The sequence below is a fragment of the Haematobia irritans genome, chromosome 3 (genome assembly GCF_050003625.1).
Source record: "Haematobia irritans isolate KBUSLIRL chromosome 3, ASM5000362v1, whole genome shotgun sequence".
NCBI classification, from domain to species: domain Eukaryota; kingdom Metazoa; phylum Arthropoda; class Insecta; order Diptera; family Muscidae; genus Haematobia; species Haematobia irritans.
Window position 1 is genome coordinate 126,303,039 of NC_134399.1, and position 16,637 is coordinate 126,319,675.

The 16,637-nt window shown below is 33.5% G+C and overlaps 1 protein-coding gene across 1 annotated transcript; it reads right to left on the reverse strand.

The window, feature by feature from the left end:
* Positions 1-8,989: 8,989 nt before the first annotated feature.
* LOC142229143 (uncharacterized) lies at positions 8,990-14,404 on the reverse strand. Its single transcript, XM_075299682.1, has 4 exons — positions 14,029-14,404; positions 13,701-13,949; positions 9,523-9,711; positions 8,990-9,427 (listed from the first exon to the last, which is right to left on the reverse strand). Exons 1-4 carry the CDS (start codon positions 14,305-14,307, stop codon positions 9,071-9,073), a joined length of 1,074 nt encoding a protein of 357 aa, XP_075155797.1. The 5' UTR covers positions 14,308-14,404; the 3' UTR covers positions 8,990-9,070.
* Between the last annotated feature and the right edge of the window lie 2,233 nt (positions 14,405-16,637).

Sequence of the window (16,637 nt, forward strand, 5' to 3'; positions counted from 1 at the left end):
GGTACATAAGCTTCGGTCTGGCCGAACTTATTTTGATATTTTAACTTACAATTTAGAGGTCAATGTTAAGAAGTTTTAAGATGGCAAAGTCATCGGCATGTATTACCACAACCCAACTAATTCGATTGTGGATGACAGTTTTTAGTAAAAGTTTCTACTCAATCCATTGTGGAAGGTACATAAGATTCGGCCTGGCCGAACTTACCGCCGTATATACTTGTTAGAACTTCAGTTTGTTGGTTGTTCCTCGATTTTAGGTGATCGGGAACTGCTGATGAGATCTTCGGCTTTCGGCTACAGTTGATTGTTGTTATTGTCTCGTTTATGATTCTTTGACATGGCATCACCTTAGCTTCGGTATCGGCAACAGTATAGAAGTCATCTTTGTTTCGGTAGCAGCTTCGAGTTTATAGTTTGTTTTAGTATTACTGAAGACTATCATGCCATCTGTTTTAAGAGACACTCTACGGGGGAACTGTTGATGCGAAGATCCCAGTGATGAAGTCGTAGGCCCAAAGGTCTCAATGGAGGAACTGTATGTTCGAAGATCACAGTAGTGGATATGTAGATCCAAAGTTCTCGTTAGAAGAACTGTATATCCGAAGGTCTCAGTGGCGGAACTGTTGATCCGATGATCTCTATCTTTCGCCCGATACGGCCCCAGAAGCCAGATTTTTGGCCGCATTTGGTTGAAATTTTGCACTAGGAGTACAATTAGTAGTATAGTCAAGTGTGCAAAATTTGATTGAAATCGGTTCAGATTTAGATATAGCTCCCATATATATCTTTCGCCCGATATGCACTTATATGGACCCAGAAGCCAGACTTTTATCCCGATTAGCTTGAAATTTTGCACAAGGAGTACAATTGGTAGTATAGTCATGTGTGCCAAATTTGATTGAAAACGGTTCAGATTTAGATATAGCTCCCATATATATGTTTTTCTGATTTCGACAAAAATGGTCAAAATACCAACATTTTCCTTGTTAAATCGCCACTGCTTAGTCGAAAAGTTGTAAAAATGACTCTAATTTTTCTAAACTTCTAATACATATATATCGAGCGATAAATCATAAATAAACTTTTGCGAAGTTTCCTTAAAATTGCTTCAGATTTAATGTTTTCCATATTTATACCCTGCGCCACACTGTGGAACAGTGTATTATTTTTTACTAAAATTGTGTTCCACCCTAGTGCATTAGCCAACTTAAATTTTGAGTCTATAGATTTTTTAAAAGTCTATCAAATTCTGTCCAAATCGAGTGATATTTAAATGTATGTATTCGGGACAAACCTTTATATATAGCACCCAACACATTTGACGGATGTGATAAGGTATCGAAAATTTAGATCTACAAAGTGGTGCAGGGTATAATATAGTCGGCCCCGCCCGACTTTAGACTTTCCTTACTTGTTTAAATTGGATCGGATGAAATTTGCTTCTCTTAGAGGATCCGCAAGCCAAATCTGGGGATCGGTTTATATGGGGGCTATATATAATTATGGGTCGATATGGACCAATTTTTGCATGTTTGTTAGAGACCATATACCAACACCATGTACCAAATTTCAGCAAGATCGGATGAAATATGCTTCTCTTAGAGGCTCCGCAAGCCAAATTTTTGGGTCCGTTTATATGAGGGCTATACGTAAAAGTGGTCCGATATGGCCCATTTACAATACCATCCGACCTACATCAATAACAACTACTTATGCCAAGTTTCAAGTCGATTGCTTGTTTCGTTCGGAAGTTAGGGTGATTTCAACAGACGGACGGACGGACATGCATAGATCGACTCAGAATTTCACCACGACCCAGAATATATATACTTTATGGGATCTTAGAGCAATATTTCGATGTGTTACAAACGGAATGACAAAGTTCATATACCCCCAACCTATGGTGGAGGGTATAAAATTGCGTTTTCTATCTGATTTTACTGACATTTTTCTGTGAGGCTATAAGCTATGACATGACGGTATTTCTTACCGCTGAATATATTGGACAAATTCATCATTAAAATCTGCCTAGAACAACATTCCCTTCCACAAGAACTTGTAATAAAATTGCATTACGGTTTTCCATTCGCTTAGCTTCTTTTTGTTGCTTTGCATCGCTTTCAGTTGCAATGTTAACTAAATTACTCATGGTACTCATGGTTATGGCCTTCGTCGCAGAGAATGAGGACCTTGTACCTCTAATATGATTCCATGAAATATGAGCTTGCAACAAAAACAAGAAATTCTTTTTTTTGTTCGCCACTCACTTGCGCTTGTAAAATTAAGTTATCAGCTGCATAATTTCGTTGTTTTGCGTTGACGCCAACTCGTATAGCGTTTGTTTTGCCCATATTTGCCGCAAATGCATTTGTTTCGTGGTGTATACTTATTAATAGAGTTTTGCAAATTGATTTTACCTAGGTAATTAGTTTAAATAACTCTATTAATTTACTATGACAACTTTGCCAAGGTTTCATTTTATATGGTACTAGGAAAAAAAATCTGTAGACATCTTCCCACAGAAAGGGAAATGATTCTTTGTAGGGTGCAGAAATAAATTGCAATGACATTTGTTTCGTTTTATTGAGTGAGAGCAGAGACACACCATTTTTAGTTTCGATAATTATACCCTGCGCCACACTGTGGAACAGGGTATTATAAGTTAGTGCATATGTTTGTAACACCCAGAAGGAGACGAGACAGACACATGATGTCTTTGGCAATAATGCTCAGGCTGGGTTCCTGAGTCGATATAACCATGTCCTTCTGTCAGTCTGTCCGTCCGTCTGTCTGTGAACACATTTTTGTGATCAAAGTCTAGGTCGCAATCATTAGCGTAGCTAGACAATTTTCCTAGGGGGGGCTATAGCCCCCCTAGCTAAAAATTTATAGACTGAACTTATAGGTTCAATTATTGTTTTATTTCATAAAAAAGAATAAAAAATAGACATCATAATAATATATAATAAAGCAATTAAAAGTAGTTCCACACTTTTCCCAGCAAAAAAATTGGGATTTGTTTTAAAGGCACAACTTTATAAGCACTTCCAAAAATGTCCTCACAAAGAAGTTAATTATATTAACTACACAGGAAGTTTTTTACTTCAGCTTTTTTTCATATTTTAATGCGTAATTTTTGATTTCTTTTTTCAAATAGTTAAAAAAAGAGTAAGAATAAATAAAATGGTAAAAATTATTCAAATTTTTCCACAAAAATGCTAAATCCATTATAGAAAAATCGATAATTTTTGAAAATATTCAAACAAGCGTTAGAATGCATTAAAAATTATAAAATATATAAAAATTATTATAAAATACTGTTTCTTGAAGCTCGAGGTCTTTATAAATATTTATAGAATTCTAACAAAAGGTCGGCCAAAAATCAAATAAAAAACTAATAAATAAAAATTATTTGTTTGGAAAAATATCACACAATTTTTTAATTCACATTCAAAACTCTGAATTCGGATCACACCGTAAGAACTGATGCAAATTTATTACAGCGGCTGTTGAAACGGTGGACATTCGTTCTATGACGAGTTCCTATTACATTCATCGCTTCTCCGCCAATTTTGCACCACTTCCGGACCCAAAAAGAACATTTTCACTTCTTTTTTGGCTACGCTTTTTTGCAGCATTATTAAGATATTAATTTATGAAAGAATAGTTTTAATACCAATTGCTATTTTTTAATTAAGATGACTAAACCAGACTAAACAATATAATAAAGGAGCTTTACAGCCTGTTTCTGTATGTCGAATGAGCTCTGTGGATCGACTAAAATGGAAACAAACAGCTGAATTTATAACCAAAAACAGCAAAAACGATCAATTGAACTCGTTCGACATACAGAAACAGGCTGTTAGTTATTCAACTAAACCATAAGTTCAATCACAGCTCTATTTCATAAATATCAGACTTCAAACATTTCCATCGGCAACTGCTACCACAACCCAAGTAATTCGATTGTGCATGAAAGTCTTTAGCGGAACTTTGTGCGGTTGTATATACTTGTCTAATTTTTATAAAAATATAAAATCGTAAATAGGTTTTCAAATTCTGGGGGGGGCTAAATTTTTTCTGGGGGGGTCTAAGCCCCCTCCCCAGAGGCCTTCCTACGCTTATGGTCGCAATTTAAGTCCAATCGCCTTCAAATTTGGCACATGTTCCTAATTTGGGTCAGAATAGAACCCTATTGATTTTGGAAGAAATCGGTTCAGATTTAGATATAGCTCCCATATATATCTTTCGCCAGATTTTTGGCCGAATTTGGTTGAACTTTTGCACTAGGAGTACAATTGGTAGTATAGTCAAGTGTGCAAAATTTGATTGAAATCGGCTCAGATTTAGATATAGCTCCCATATATACCTTTCGCCCGATATGGACTAATATGGTCCTAAAAGCCAGAGTTTTGGCCCAATTTGGTTGAAATTTTACACTAGGAGTACAATTAGCAGTATAGTCAAGTCTGACAAACTTGATTGAAATTGGTTCAGATTTAGATATAGCTCCCATATATAGCTTTCGCCCGATTTACACTCATATGACCACAGAGGTCAATTTTTTACTCCGATTTAGTTGAAAATTTGCACAGGGAGTAGATTTAGCATTGTAGCTATGCGTGCCAAATTTGGTTGAAATCGGTTCAGATTTAGATATAGCTCCCATATATATCTTTCGCCCGATATGCACTAATATGGACCCAGCAGCGTGAGTTATATACCGATTTGCTTGAAATTTTGTACAAACATAACACTTAGTCGTATAGTCAAGTGTGCGAAATTTGATGGAAATCGGTTCAGATTTAGATATATCTCCTATATATATCTTTCGCCCGATATGGACTTATATGGCCCCAGAAGCCAGATTTTTGGCCGAAATTGGTTGAAATTTTGCACTAGGAGTACAATTAGCAGTATAGTCAAGTGAGCGAAATTTGATGGAAATCGGTTCAGATTTAGATATAGCTCCCATATATATCTTTCGCCCGATATGGACTTATATGGCCCCAGAAGCCAGCGTTTTGGCCGAATTTGGTTGAAATTTTGCACTAGGAGTACGATTAGCAGTATAGTCAAGTGTGCAAAATTTGATTGAAATCGGTTCAGAGTTAGACATAGCTCCCATATATATCTTTCGCTCGATATGTACTTATATGGACCCAGAAGCCAGAGTTTTATCCCGATTAGCTTTTGCACAGGGAGTACACCTGGTAGTATAGTCATATGTGTAAAATTTGATTGAAATCGGTTCAGATTTAGATATAGCGTCCATATATATTTTTCGACCGATATGGACTTATATGGCCCCAGAAGCCAGAGTTTTTGGCCCAATTTGGTTGAAATTTTGCACTAGGAGTACAATTAGTAATATAGTTATGTGTGCCAAATTTGATTGAAATCGGTTCAGATTTAGATATAGCTTCCATATATATGCTTTTCTGATTTTGACAAAAATGGTGAAAATACCAACATCTTCCTTGTAAAATCGCCTCTGCTTAGTCGAAAAGTTGTAAAAATAACTCTAATTTTCTTAAACTTCTAATACATATATATCGAGCGATAAATCATAAATAAACTTTTGCGAAGTTTCCTTAAAATTGCTTCAGATTTAAATGTTTCCCATATTTATACCCTTCACCACTACTGTGGTACAGGGTATAATAAGTTTGGGCATTTGTATGTAACGCCAAGAAGGAAAAGTCTGAGACCCATCGTTTAGTATACCGACCGTCTTAGAATTAAATTCTGCGTCGCTTTAGCGATGTCCGTCTGTCTGTCTGTTGATGTATTTTGTGTGCACAGTACAGCTCGCAATTTTAGTCCGATTGTCCTAAAATTTGGTATAGGGTCGTGTTTCGGCTCAGAGACGATCCCTATTGATTTTGGAAAAATCGGTTCAGATTTAGATATAGCTGCCATAAATATTTTTCACTGATCTGGTCATAATTGGCGTGTATATCAACCGATCTTCCTCAAATTCGGTACATCCGAATATTTTATGAGTCTCGAAAAACTTGCAAAATATCAGTCAAATCGGTTCAGATTTAGATATAGCTCCCATATATAGCTTTCGCCCGATTTACACTCATTTGCCCACAGAGGCCAATTTTTTGCTCCGATTTAGTTGAAATTTTGCATAGGGAGTAGAATTAGCTTTGTTAGGTTAGGTTAGGTTAGGTTAGGTTTAAGTGGCAGGCCGATTAAGATTCAGGCTCACTTAGACTATTCAGTCCATTGTGATACCACATTAACTAAAAGTACCTATTACATATGGGCACTTCTAGTTTTAACCGTTGAACCTTCTCGATTATTTTCTTCTGTTGAACCAACCAGATTGTTCCAAAAACATTAGCGGACTGCTTAAGTTAACGTTTTCCAGGTCCGCCAGTAATCTGAAGCTATATGCCCCTAAAATTTGCTTACGTCTTACACAAAAAATTCGCCTATCAGTCAGCAACCCGTTATAGCAGATATTAGGAGTGCTATCTGGCGTCTCGAGAACACTAGCATTTCTAGTGTGCGGTTTAAGTTTAAATGGGCCCATATTTGCTTGGTGTCGTTACAACCCTTACAATTCTCACATCGAACATTTGCCATCATGACAGCCTTCTCACGCAGTAAGAGCTTGCAGGTAGCCAGGGGCATACCAACAGATTCTAGTTCCCATGGAATATGTAAGGTAGTCCCTAGCCTTGCCAACTCATCCGCTTCGCAGTTCCCCGGTATGTTCCTATGGACAGGCACCCATATTAGGTGAATATTGTGTTGCTCAGCCATCTCATTGAGAGATTTGCGGCAGTCGATGGCCGTTTTCGAGTTGAGGAACACAGAGTCCAAGGATTTTATTGCAGGTTGACTGTCTGAGTATATATTAATGCCAATATTGCTTGGAGCATTACTTCTCAGCCAATTCAACACTACTCTTATTGCTAATATTTCAGTCTGAAAAACACTACAGTGATCAGGTAATCTTTTCGCTATTCGAAGTTCCAGATCTTTAGAATATACTCCGAAACCCACTTGGACATCCAATTTGGAGCCATCAGTGTAGAAATCTATATATCTTTTATTCCCCGGGTCCGTGTACACCACGCCTCACTGTTGGGAATTAGAGTCTCAAACTTTTTGTCGAAAAAGTGGACTCGCCAAAGTGTAATCCACTACGTTAGGCACATCTGGCATTATTTTGAGGACCGAACTGTGACCGTAACTTCTTTCCGACCACAGCGGTAGCTCGCGCAACCGCACAGCCGTTGTTGCAGCTGACTGTTTGGCCGAAATGTCTAAAGGCAATAGATGCAGTATGACATTAGGGGAATGTGTTTCTGTCTTGCTGAATGTACCTGAGATACACAAGCACGCCATACGCTGAACTTTGTCTAAACTTGTCGGCTGGTGAAGTGCCGAATTTGGTTGAAATCGGTTCAGATTTGGATATATCTCCCATATATAGCTTTCGCCCGATTTACACTCATATGACCACAGAGGCCAATTTTTAACTCCGATTTAGTTGAAATTTTGCACATGGAGTAGAATTAGCATTGTAGCTATGCGTGCCAAATTTGGTTGACATCGGTTTAGATTTAGATATAGCTCCCATATATATGTTTTTCTGATTTCGACAAAAATGGTCAAAATACCAACATTTTCCTTGTTAAATCGCCACTGCTTAGTCGAAAAGTTGTAAAAATGACTCTAATTTTCCTTAAATTCTAATACATATATATCGAGCGATAAATCATAAATAAACTTTTGAGAAGTTTCCTTAAAATTGCTTCAGATTTAAATGTTTCCCATATTTTTATACCCACCACCATAGAATGGTGACGGGGGTATAATAAGTTTGTCATTCCATTTGTAACACATCGAAATATCGATTTCCGACTATATAAAGTATATATATTCTTGATCAGGGAAAACTTCTAAGACGATATGACCATGTCCGTCTGTCTGTCTGCCCGGCCGAACTTACTTCTTTATATAAGGGTATTTAATCGAACAATTTTAAATCCAATTTTTTTCCTCAACATATGAAATTTCCTTAAACAGAAGAATAATAATAAATTTTCTTCAATTTGACAAAATATATTATCTCATTTGTAACATGTTCCAATTATAATTTTTTTTTTTAGATTTTCTCCCATGGTGGGTTCACCTTTTTTTGGGTGTACATATTTTTGGACAGTTGCACTGAAAAAAAAGCATACCCGGTTCCAAAGATTTTGTCTTTACTTTAAAAAATTTGGTATTGATTCCGAGCCAAAGAAGCGGAGAATACAAGTAAGGATACTTTTAAGACACAATTCTCTTTTAAAATCGGGTTTTGTGTACTTGCTTCTAGGAAGCAAATTTTAATTTTTCGCTTTTTCAGCTTTTTTTCTTCATATGCTATCAAAGTCCTTTAAAAACAAGTTAACGTTAAGACTCGACTTCTAGTAGAAATTATGCTGTGTTTCAAGTAAAAAACGTCTTTAAAATAAAGTGTTGAAAACATGTCCTATATTTGAACGATTTTTTGCTTTGTAGTCAAGATGCAAAAAGACAACAAATTTAAAGACAATTTCATTAAATTTAAAGATTTTTTCTAAATTACTAAAGTCAAGTTGACCTTAGCCCAAACATTTTTTCTTTCATGTTATGATATCCATTTTTAAATCAAATCACTTAATTATAAGGACAATACGACTTCATTGAAAAGTTTATCGACCTTTGGTCAAGGAAAAAAACTTTATACTAGCGAAATGCGTCTTCTATGCTAAGCAAAATTTGCATTCGTATCTTAAAGACATGAAATCTTTGACCTCACGACAATATTTTTTTCAGTGTGACCGGAATTTTCCATAAACCCATTCGGTTGTTTCCAAATATTCTTACAGATACTGTATCTGTTTTACGCACAAATCGAGGAACAATGGAATTTTTTGTTTCATGCTCTCTCGATGTGAGAAGTTCTTGCTAAAAATACAGAACATGGGTACTGCAAACATTTAATGAAAATAAGAACAAGTTGTTTTTAATTTTATTTATGTTGATGTTTATTGTTTTCAAACCTACAATTTAATTCACATCAATATTTCAACTTAAGACGTTCATAGAGAGGCACCTCTGCCGAAGTTTGTGTTTTAGCCTTCTCTTTAAATAAACCCGATTGGACCAAATAATATGGACGTTCCAAATCATTACGATTTTTATAGAAGTCGACAAGCATTTTTGTTGAGCGCAAATGTGTAATGCCTTTGAAGAGTTTTTCCAAAGATAGTAATTCATCAGGATATACAGTGGTTATAGGTTCATCGGCGTCTGAAGGTTGCCATGGTCTATCTTTGACTGGGATAGTACGGCCAAATGCTACAGTTACAATTTTCTTTGGTACATTTTTCAAACGATTTTTTATGTAATTTTCATATTTCAATTCAATGGCCATCTAGCGGGGAAAGAGATGACAAGGAAGGCATATGGATTAGTGGGGCATAATGGTGGTGGTGGTTGTTGTATTTGCTATTCTCATTTTATACTCACCTCTGGCATATTCCATCTATCAGCCACTGTTTTAGCTATGGCTCGCACCTCTCTTGGGTCGGTAATAATCGAAGCTAAGAGGTTACGTTCCCCTTCTATGGAAAATAGAGCTTTAAGCTTTTCCTTGGTTATATCCGATTCTCTGTCGCTGCCCAATGAATTTATCCATGTGGTGAAGCGTTCCGCTGACTGTGGATAAGAGTGAAATGTGGGATATAAATTTCGCTATGTAATGGTGGCTACGCTAAGGCTAGTCAATACGAAGAAAAAAGGAACGAAATTTGATTATACTCTACAATTGATACAAAAGAAGCATGCACGGTTAAAATTATTGGCGGATTTTTTAAAAACAAAGATGGCCGCATTTGTTGCGAAATTTACAAATTTAGTAGAATTGTTAGTTACACCTGTGCTATTAAAGGAAATAGAGGAATATTCTTATATAGGGTAAATTTTAGCTAAAACAACTAAGGAAAGGCCAAAGTCGGACGGGGCCGACAATATTGTCCCCATCACCACTTTTTGGACCAACATTTTTGGCCCCATCTCAAATCCATCAAATTTATTGAACATAATGCGTGGCTGAGTGTGCTAAAGCGTGGTGGGGGCTTCAAAATGTTTTTTTTTCAAATTGTAAAAATTAGATAATAATAAAATAAAAGCGTAATAAAAAAACATTAGTATGTATTAAAAGTGAAATTGGTGAATTTTTTTTATTTTCTAAAGTTCTTTCATTTAAATGAACTTCCAAAGACACAACTTCTAAAGCCATGCCAAGTATCCACAAATTGATGTACGAAATTTTAAAAATATCAGGAGACGAATACGTAAATAATGACCAGATCGTAATAATTACCCTACACTGAAAAAAATATTTACGTGATATTAAAAATTACGCAACCTAAATTTTAGGATTCGAAATTTGCAAAATATTAAGGACAAACTTCTTTAAAATAATGAAATTTTAATTAATCAATACCAAAATCCTTAAGGGAAGGTCCAAATCTTTGCATCCAAGTAAACTTTTTTTGAGTGTACGGGAAATTAGTGCAAATTGCCACTAACGGACCTATCACAGAACTGGTACCTGTGTTCCAGTTAGTTGCAATTTTTAAATAGTGGTATTTTATTTATTTTCGTACTAGCTTGATATAAAAATCTTAGATCCATTAAGATTTTAATATCAAGCATTTTCACATTTAGTGAAATAAAATGATCAGAATAACCTATTGTTTCACATATTTCAAAAGATTTTATTTTCATTTCGGGTTCGATTGGGATGCCTAAATTGAAACGGATTTCTAAGAGTTTTTCCGAGACTGGTTCCGGAGGACCTGTCTATGGGTTGCTCCTGCTAAATTGTCCCAGTACGTGTCCTTCGGGATGAGTCCAAGACGAGTCCTAAAATGTAAATTTACTCCGTCAATGACAAACCCATGATAAAGTGACCGATCCCTACCATAAAATTTTGACAAAATTTGATAAAATTTTCAATAGAAATACAATTTTGACAAAATTTTCTAAAGAAATAAAATTTTGACAAAATTTTCTAAAGAAATACAATTTTGATAACATTTTCTACAGAAGTAAAGTTTTGATAAAATTTTCGATAGAAGTAACAATTTTGGCAAAATTTTCTGTTGAAATAAAATGTTGACAAAATTTTCTGTAGAAATAAAATTTTGACAAAATTTTCTGTAGAAATAAAATTTTGACAAAAATTTCTATAGCACTAAAATTTTGATAAAATGTTCTGTAGAGGTAAACATTTTGACAAAATTTTCTAGAGAAGTAAAATTTTTCGAAACGCTTTAATAAAAGTAAAAATGGTTACAAAAATTTCTATAGAAGTAAAAATTAGATAAAATATTGTAAAAATTTTCTATAGAAGTAAAAATTTGAAAAAAAAGAGAAATAAAATTTCGACAACAATTTCTGTAGAGATAAAATTTTGACAAAAATTTCTATAGTAGTAAAATTGTGGCGAAATGTTCTGTAGATGTAAACATTTTGACAAAATTTTCTATAGAAATAAAATTTTGACAAAATTTTCTATAGAAATAAAATTTTGACAAAATTAGCTATAGAAATAAAATTTTGACAAAATTTTCTATAGAAATAAAATTTTGACAAAATTTTCTATAGAAATAAAATTTTGACAAAATTTTCTATAGGAATAAAATTTTGAAAAAATTTCTATAAAAATAAAATGTTGACAAAATTTTCTATAGAAATAAAATTTTGACAAATTTTTCTACAGAAATACAATTGTGATAAAATTTTCTATAGAAATAAAATGTTGATAAAATTTTGTATAGAAATAAAATCTTGACAAAATATTCTATAGAAATAAAATCTTGACAAAATTTTCTATAGAAATAAAATTTTGACAAAATTTTCTATAGAAATAAAATTTTGACAAAATTTTTTATAGAAATAAAATTTTTGATAAAATTTTCTATAGAAATAAAATTTTGAAAACATTTTCTATAGAAAAAAAAATTTTGACCAAATTTTCTATAGAAATAAAATTTTCTATTGAAATAAAATTTTAACAAAATTTTCTATAGAAATAAAATTTTGACAAAATTTTCTATAGAAATAAAATTTTGACAAAATTTTGTATTGAAATAAAATCTTGACAAAATCTTCTATAGGAATAAAATTTTGCCAAATTTTTCTATAGAAATAAAATGTTGTTAAAATTTTCTATATATATAAAATGTTGACAAAATTTTGTATAGAAATACAATTTTAACAAAATTTTCTATGGAAGTAATAAACTATTGACAAAATTTTCTATAGAAATAAAAATAAAAAAATTATATAGAAGTAAAATTTTTACAAAATGTTCTGTATAAATAAAATTTTGAAGAAATAAAATTCTGAAAAAATTCCTATAGAAATAAAATTTTGACAAAATTTTCTATTGAAATAAAATCGTGACAAAATTATCTATAGAAATAAAATTTTGACAAAAATTTCTATAGAAGTCAAATTTTAACAAAATTTTCTATAAATGAAATTTTGAGAAAACTTTCTACAGAAATGAAATTTTGAGAACATTTTCTATAGAAATACAAGTAAGGAAAGTCTATAGTCGGGCGGGGCCGACTATATTATACCCTGCACCAATTTGTAGATCTAAATTTTCGATACCATATCACATCCGTCAAATGTGTTGGGGGCTATATAAAGGTTTGTCCCAAATACATACATTTAAATATCACTCGATCTTGACAGAATTTGATAGACTTCTACAAAATCTATAGACTCAAAATTTAAGTCGGCTAATGCACTAGGGTGGAACACAATATTAGTAAAAAAAATATGTGAAACATTTAAATCTGAAGAAATTTTAAGGAGACTTAGCCAAAGTTTTTGTTATGATTTATCGCTCGATATATATGTATTAGAAGTTTAGGAAAATTAGAGTCATTTTTACAACTTTTCGACTAAGCAGTGGCGATTCTACAAGGAAAATGTTGGTATTTTGACCATTTTTGTCGAAATCAGAAAAACATATATATGGGAGATATATGTAAATCTGAACGGATTTCAACCAATTTTGGCACGCATAGCTATAATGCTAATTCTACTCTTTGTGCAAAATTTCAACTAAATCGGAGTTAAAAATTGGCCTTTGTGGTCATATGAGTGTAAATCGGGCGAAAGCTATATATGAGAGATATATCCAAATCTGAACCGATTTCAACCAAATTTGGCACGCATAGCTACAATGCTAATTTTTGGCACGCATAGCTACAATGCTAATTCTACTCCCTGTGCAAAATTTCAACTAAATCGGAGTTACAAATTCGCCTCTGTGGTCATATGAGTGTACATCAGGCGAAAGCTATATATGAGAGATATATCTAAATCTGAACCGATTTCAACCAAATTTGGCACGCATAGCTACAATGCTAATTCTACTCCCTGTGCAAAATTTCAACTAAATCGGAGTTACAAATTGGCCTCTGTGGTCATGTGGCCCCGCCCGACTTTAGACTTTCCTTACTTGTTTTTTTTTTTAAATCCTGAATTTAAAGCTAAATAGTTTTCTAATAAATTTCTTTATTTTGGCTCGGAATCAATACCAAAATCCTAAAGAGAACGTCAAAAATCTTTTGATATATAAACTAACGTCCTTTAGCGGAGTAGATAAACACAATACTTACGGCATCCATAAGCTGTTCGGCTTGCTCGTCCAAAGTTTTCTCCCAAATGCTACAGTCCATATCATAGATTTTCGAATCCCAACATACTCGTCGCTTACGTGGCTTACAAATAAACGACGACGACCAATTATGTTTCTTTTTCGCTTTTCCCTTATGCTCCAAGGGTTTGTCAATTTTCAGTACAAATTTTGGAAACTCATGTTCTTTTCTTTCAACATCAGAGCATGTACTTTCATTGAACTCTTGAAACTGTAACCAAAATAAGAAATAATTTTGTTTAATAATGAATTGTATTGCATTGCATTGCATTGGTATTTAAAGTACTTACCTTTTTCTTTTTTTGCCTTTCCGTATCTTCTTCATCTTCATCCTCATCCTCAGAAACCCTTATGGGAGCTTCGACCACTGATTCCGTTATAAAGGCATTTTTATCGTATTCTTCATACTCGTAGGGTAAAATTTTCGCTACTCTTTTCTTAAGAGCCTTGGGCAGAGTCAATGAAAAATCATATTTCTTTATAGCCTCTTTTTGAGTTTTTAAGGCAGACTTTCTTTCGAGCTCACCCACGACTCGCGTCCAATAGGAATTTTTCGCTGTTAAAGACATGTGGACTAACAAAAATGTGTATAAAAAAAATTTGTTTTCTTGCAAAAAAACTTCACGAGTTTATTAAAAATGTTTGTTTATTTATTTGATGTCAATTGTAAAAATGGTAGTTATGGAATCCAAAGCTGATGTGATGGAATTTTTATATATTTGGGTCATATGCGTACTTCAATAGAATTCCCAAAGTTATTGAAAATCCTTAGATTTGGGTCTAAACTTTTAAAGCTTTTCGATGACAGTCAAGTTAAGCACCTGAAAGGACATTGTTTATTGTTTCAACAGAATTGAACGAAGGATAAAATCTGTTAATGTTGTGGATCTTATGTTAACAAAAATCTATGTTAACAAACAGCTATGTTAAAAGTTCTCGTTTTAATTAAAAGCTAGAAAAATATTTGAATATAATATGCTTTCAAATATTATTCTTTGAAATCATGTTCACTTCAAACATTTTCCTAATCGTAGTATTTACTGCGTTTATAAAGGGTGATTTGTTAAGAGCTTGATAACTTTTTTTAAAAAAAAAACGCATAAAATTTGCAAAATCTCATCGGTTCTTTATTTGAAACGTTAGATTGGTCCATGACATTTACTTTTTGAAGATACTTTAATTTAAATGTTGACCGCGGCTGCGTCTTAGGTGGTCCATTCGGAAAGTCCAATTTTGGGCAACTTTTTCGAGCATTTCGGCCGGAATAGCCCGAATTTCTTCGGAAATGTTGTCTTCCAAAGCTGGAATAGTTGCTGGCTTATTTCTGTAGACTTTAGACTTGACGCAGCCCCACAAAAAATAGTCTAAAGGCGTCAAATCGCATGATCTTGGTGGCCAACTTACCGGTCCATTTCTTGAGATGAATTGTTCTCCGAAGTTTTCCCTCAAAATAGCCATAGAATCGCGAGCTGTGTGGCATGTAGCGCCATCTTGTTGAAACCACATGTCAACCAAGTTCAGTTCTTCCATTTTTGGCAACAAAAAGTTTGTTAGCATCGAACGATAGCGATCGCCATTCACCGTAACGTTGCGTCCAACAGCATCTTTGAAAAAATACGGTCCAATGATTCCACCAGCGTACAAACCACACCAAACAGTGCATTTTTCGGGATGCATGGGCAGTTCTTGAACGGCTTCTGGTTGCTCTTCACTCCAAATGCGGCAATTTTGCTTATTTACGTAGCCATTCAACCAGAAATGAGCCTCATCGCTGAACAAAATTTGTCGATAAAAAAGCGGATTTTCTGCCACTGATTTTGGTAATAAAATTCAATGATTTGCAAGCGTTGCTCGTTAGTAAGTCTATTCATGATGAAATGTCAAAGCATACTGAGCATCTTTCTCTTTGACACCATGTCTGAAATCCCACGTGATATGTCAAATACTAATGCATGAAAATCCTAACCTCAAAAGAATCACCCTTTATAATTTAAAATTCTAGTGTAGGTTGAAAAAGCTTTTATTGATAGAGCCACAAGTGGCTATCGTTAAAACCCTGCAGCAATTAAATGTGAATAAATCTTTTGTTTCTCGTACCATAACACGTTAGTTTCTTTGAATTAGAAACATAAGCATTTTTTGGGTATCGTTGAAATAGGTTTAAAAAAATAAGCTGTATTTGTTTATTTTAGAAAATTAAGAAATATAACTGTATGGGAGCTTTATCTCACCCTAGACAGAAACGTTTGATATTAGGAAAAAACAAGTATATACGGCCATAAGTTCGGCCGGGCCGAAGCTTATGTACCCTCCACCATAGGTTAGGTTAAAGTGGCAGCCCGATTAAGATTCAGGCTCACTTAGACTATTCAGTCCATGAATTGCGTAGAAACTTCAACTGAAGATTGTCATCCACAATCAAATCACTTGGGTTGCGGTATCACTTGCCGATGGCAAGGTATATTAAAACTTCCTAACACCGTCTTCCAAATTGCAAGGTAGTCCATACGAGGTATATATTAAACTAAAAAAGGCCGATTAAATACGTATATATTTAATTAAGTTTGACAAATTTTATATAGAAATAAAATTTTGGTAAAAGTTTCTATAGAAATAAAATTTTGACAAAATAACATTTTTACAACATTTTCTATAGAAGTAAAATTTGGACAAAATTTTCTATAGAAATAAAATTTTGTAAAAATTTTCTATAGAAATGAAATTTTGACAAAATTTTCTATAGAAATAAAATTTCGACAAATTTTCCAAGAGAATTAAAATTTTGACAACATTCTCTATAGAATTAAAATTTTGACAATATTTTCTATAGAAATAAAATTTTAACAAAATTTTCTATAGAAAAAAAATTTTGACAAAATTGTCTAAAGAAATAAAATTT

Excerpts from the sequence above, each read along its gene's own strand:
- LOC142229143 (XM_075299682.1), bottom strand. The coding sequence starts at position 14,307 with ATGTCTTTAACAGCGAAAAATTCCTATTGGACGCGAGTCGTGGGTGAG. Across the intron at positions 9,712-13,700 it reads CCGAACAGCTTATGGATGCC|TCAGCGGAACGCTTCACCAC; the intron begins GTAAGTATTGTG and ends TCTTATCCACAG. Across the intron at positions 9,428-9,522 it reads ATAGATGGAATATGCCAGAG|ATGGCCATTGAATTGAAATA; the intron begins GTGAGTATAAAA and ends TTTCCCCGCTAG.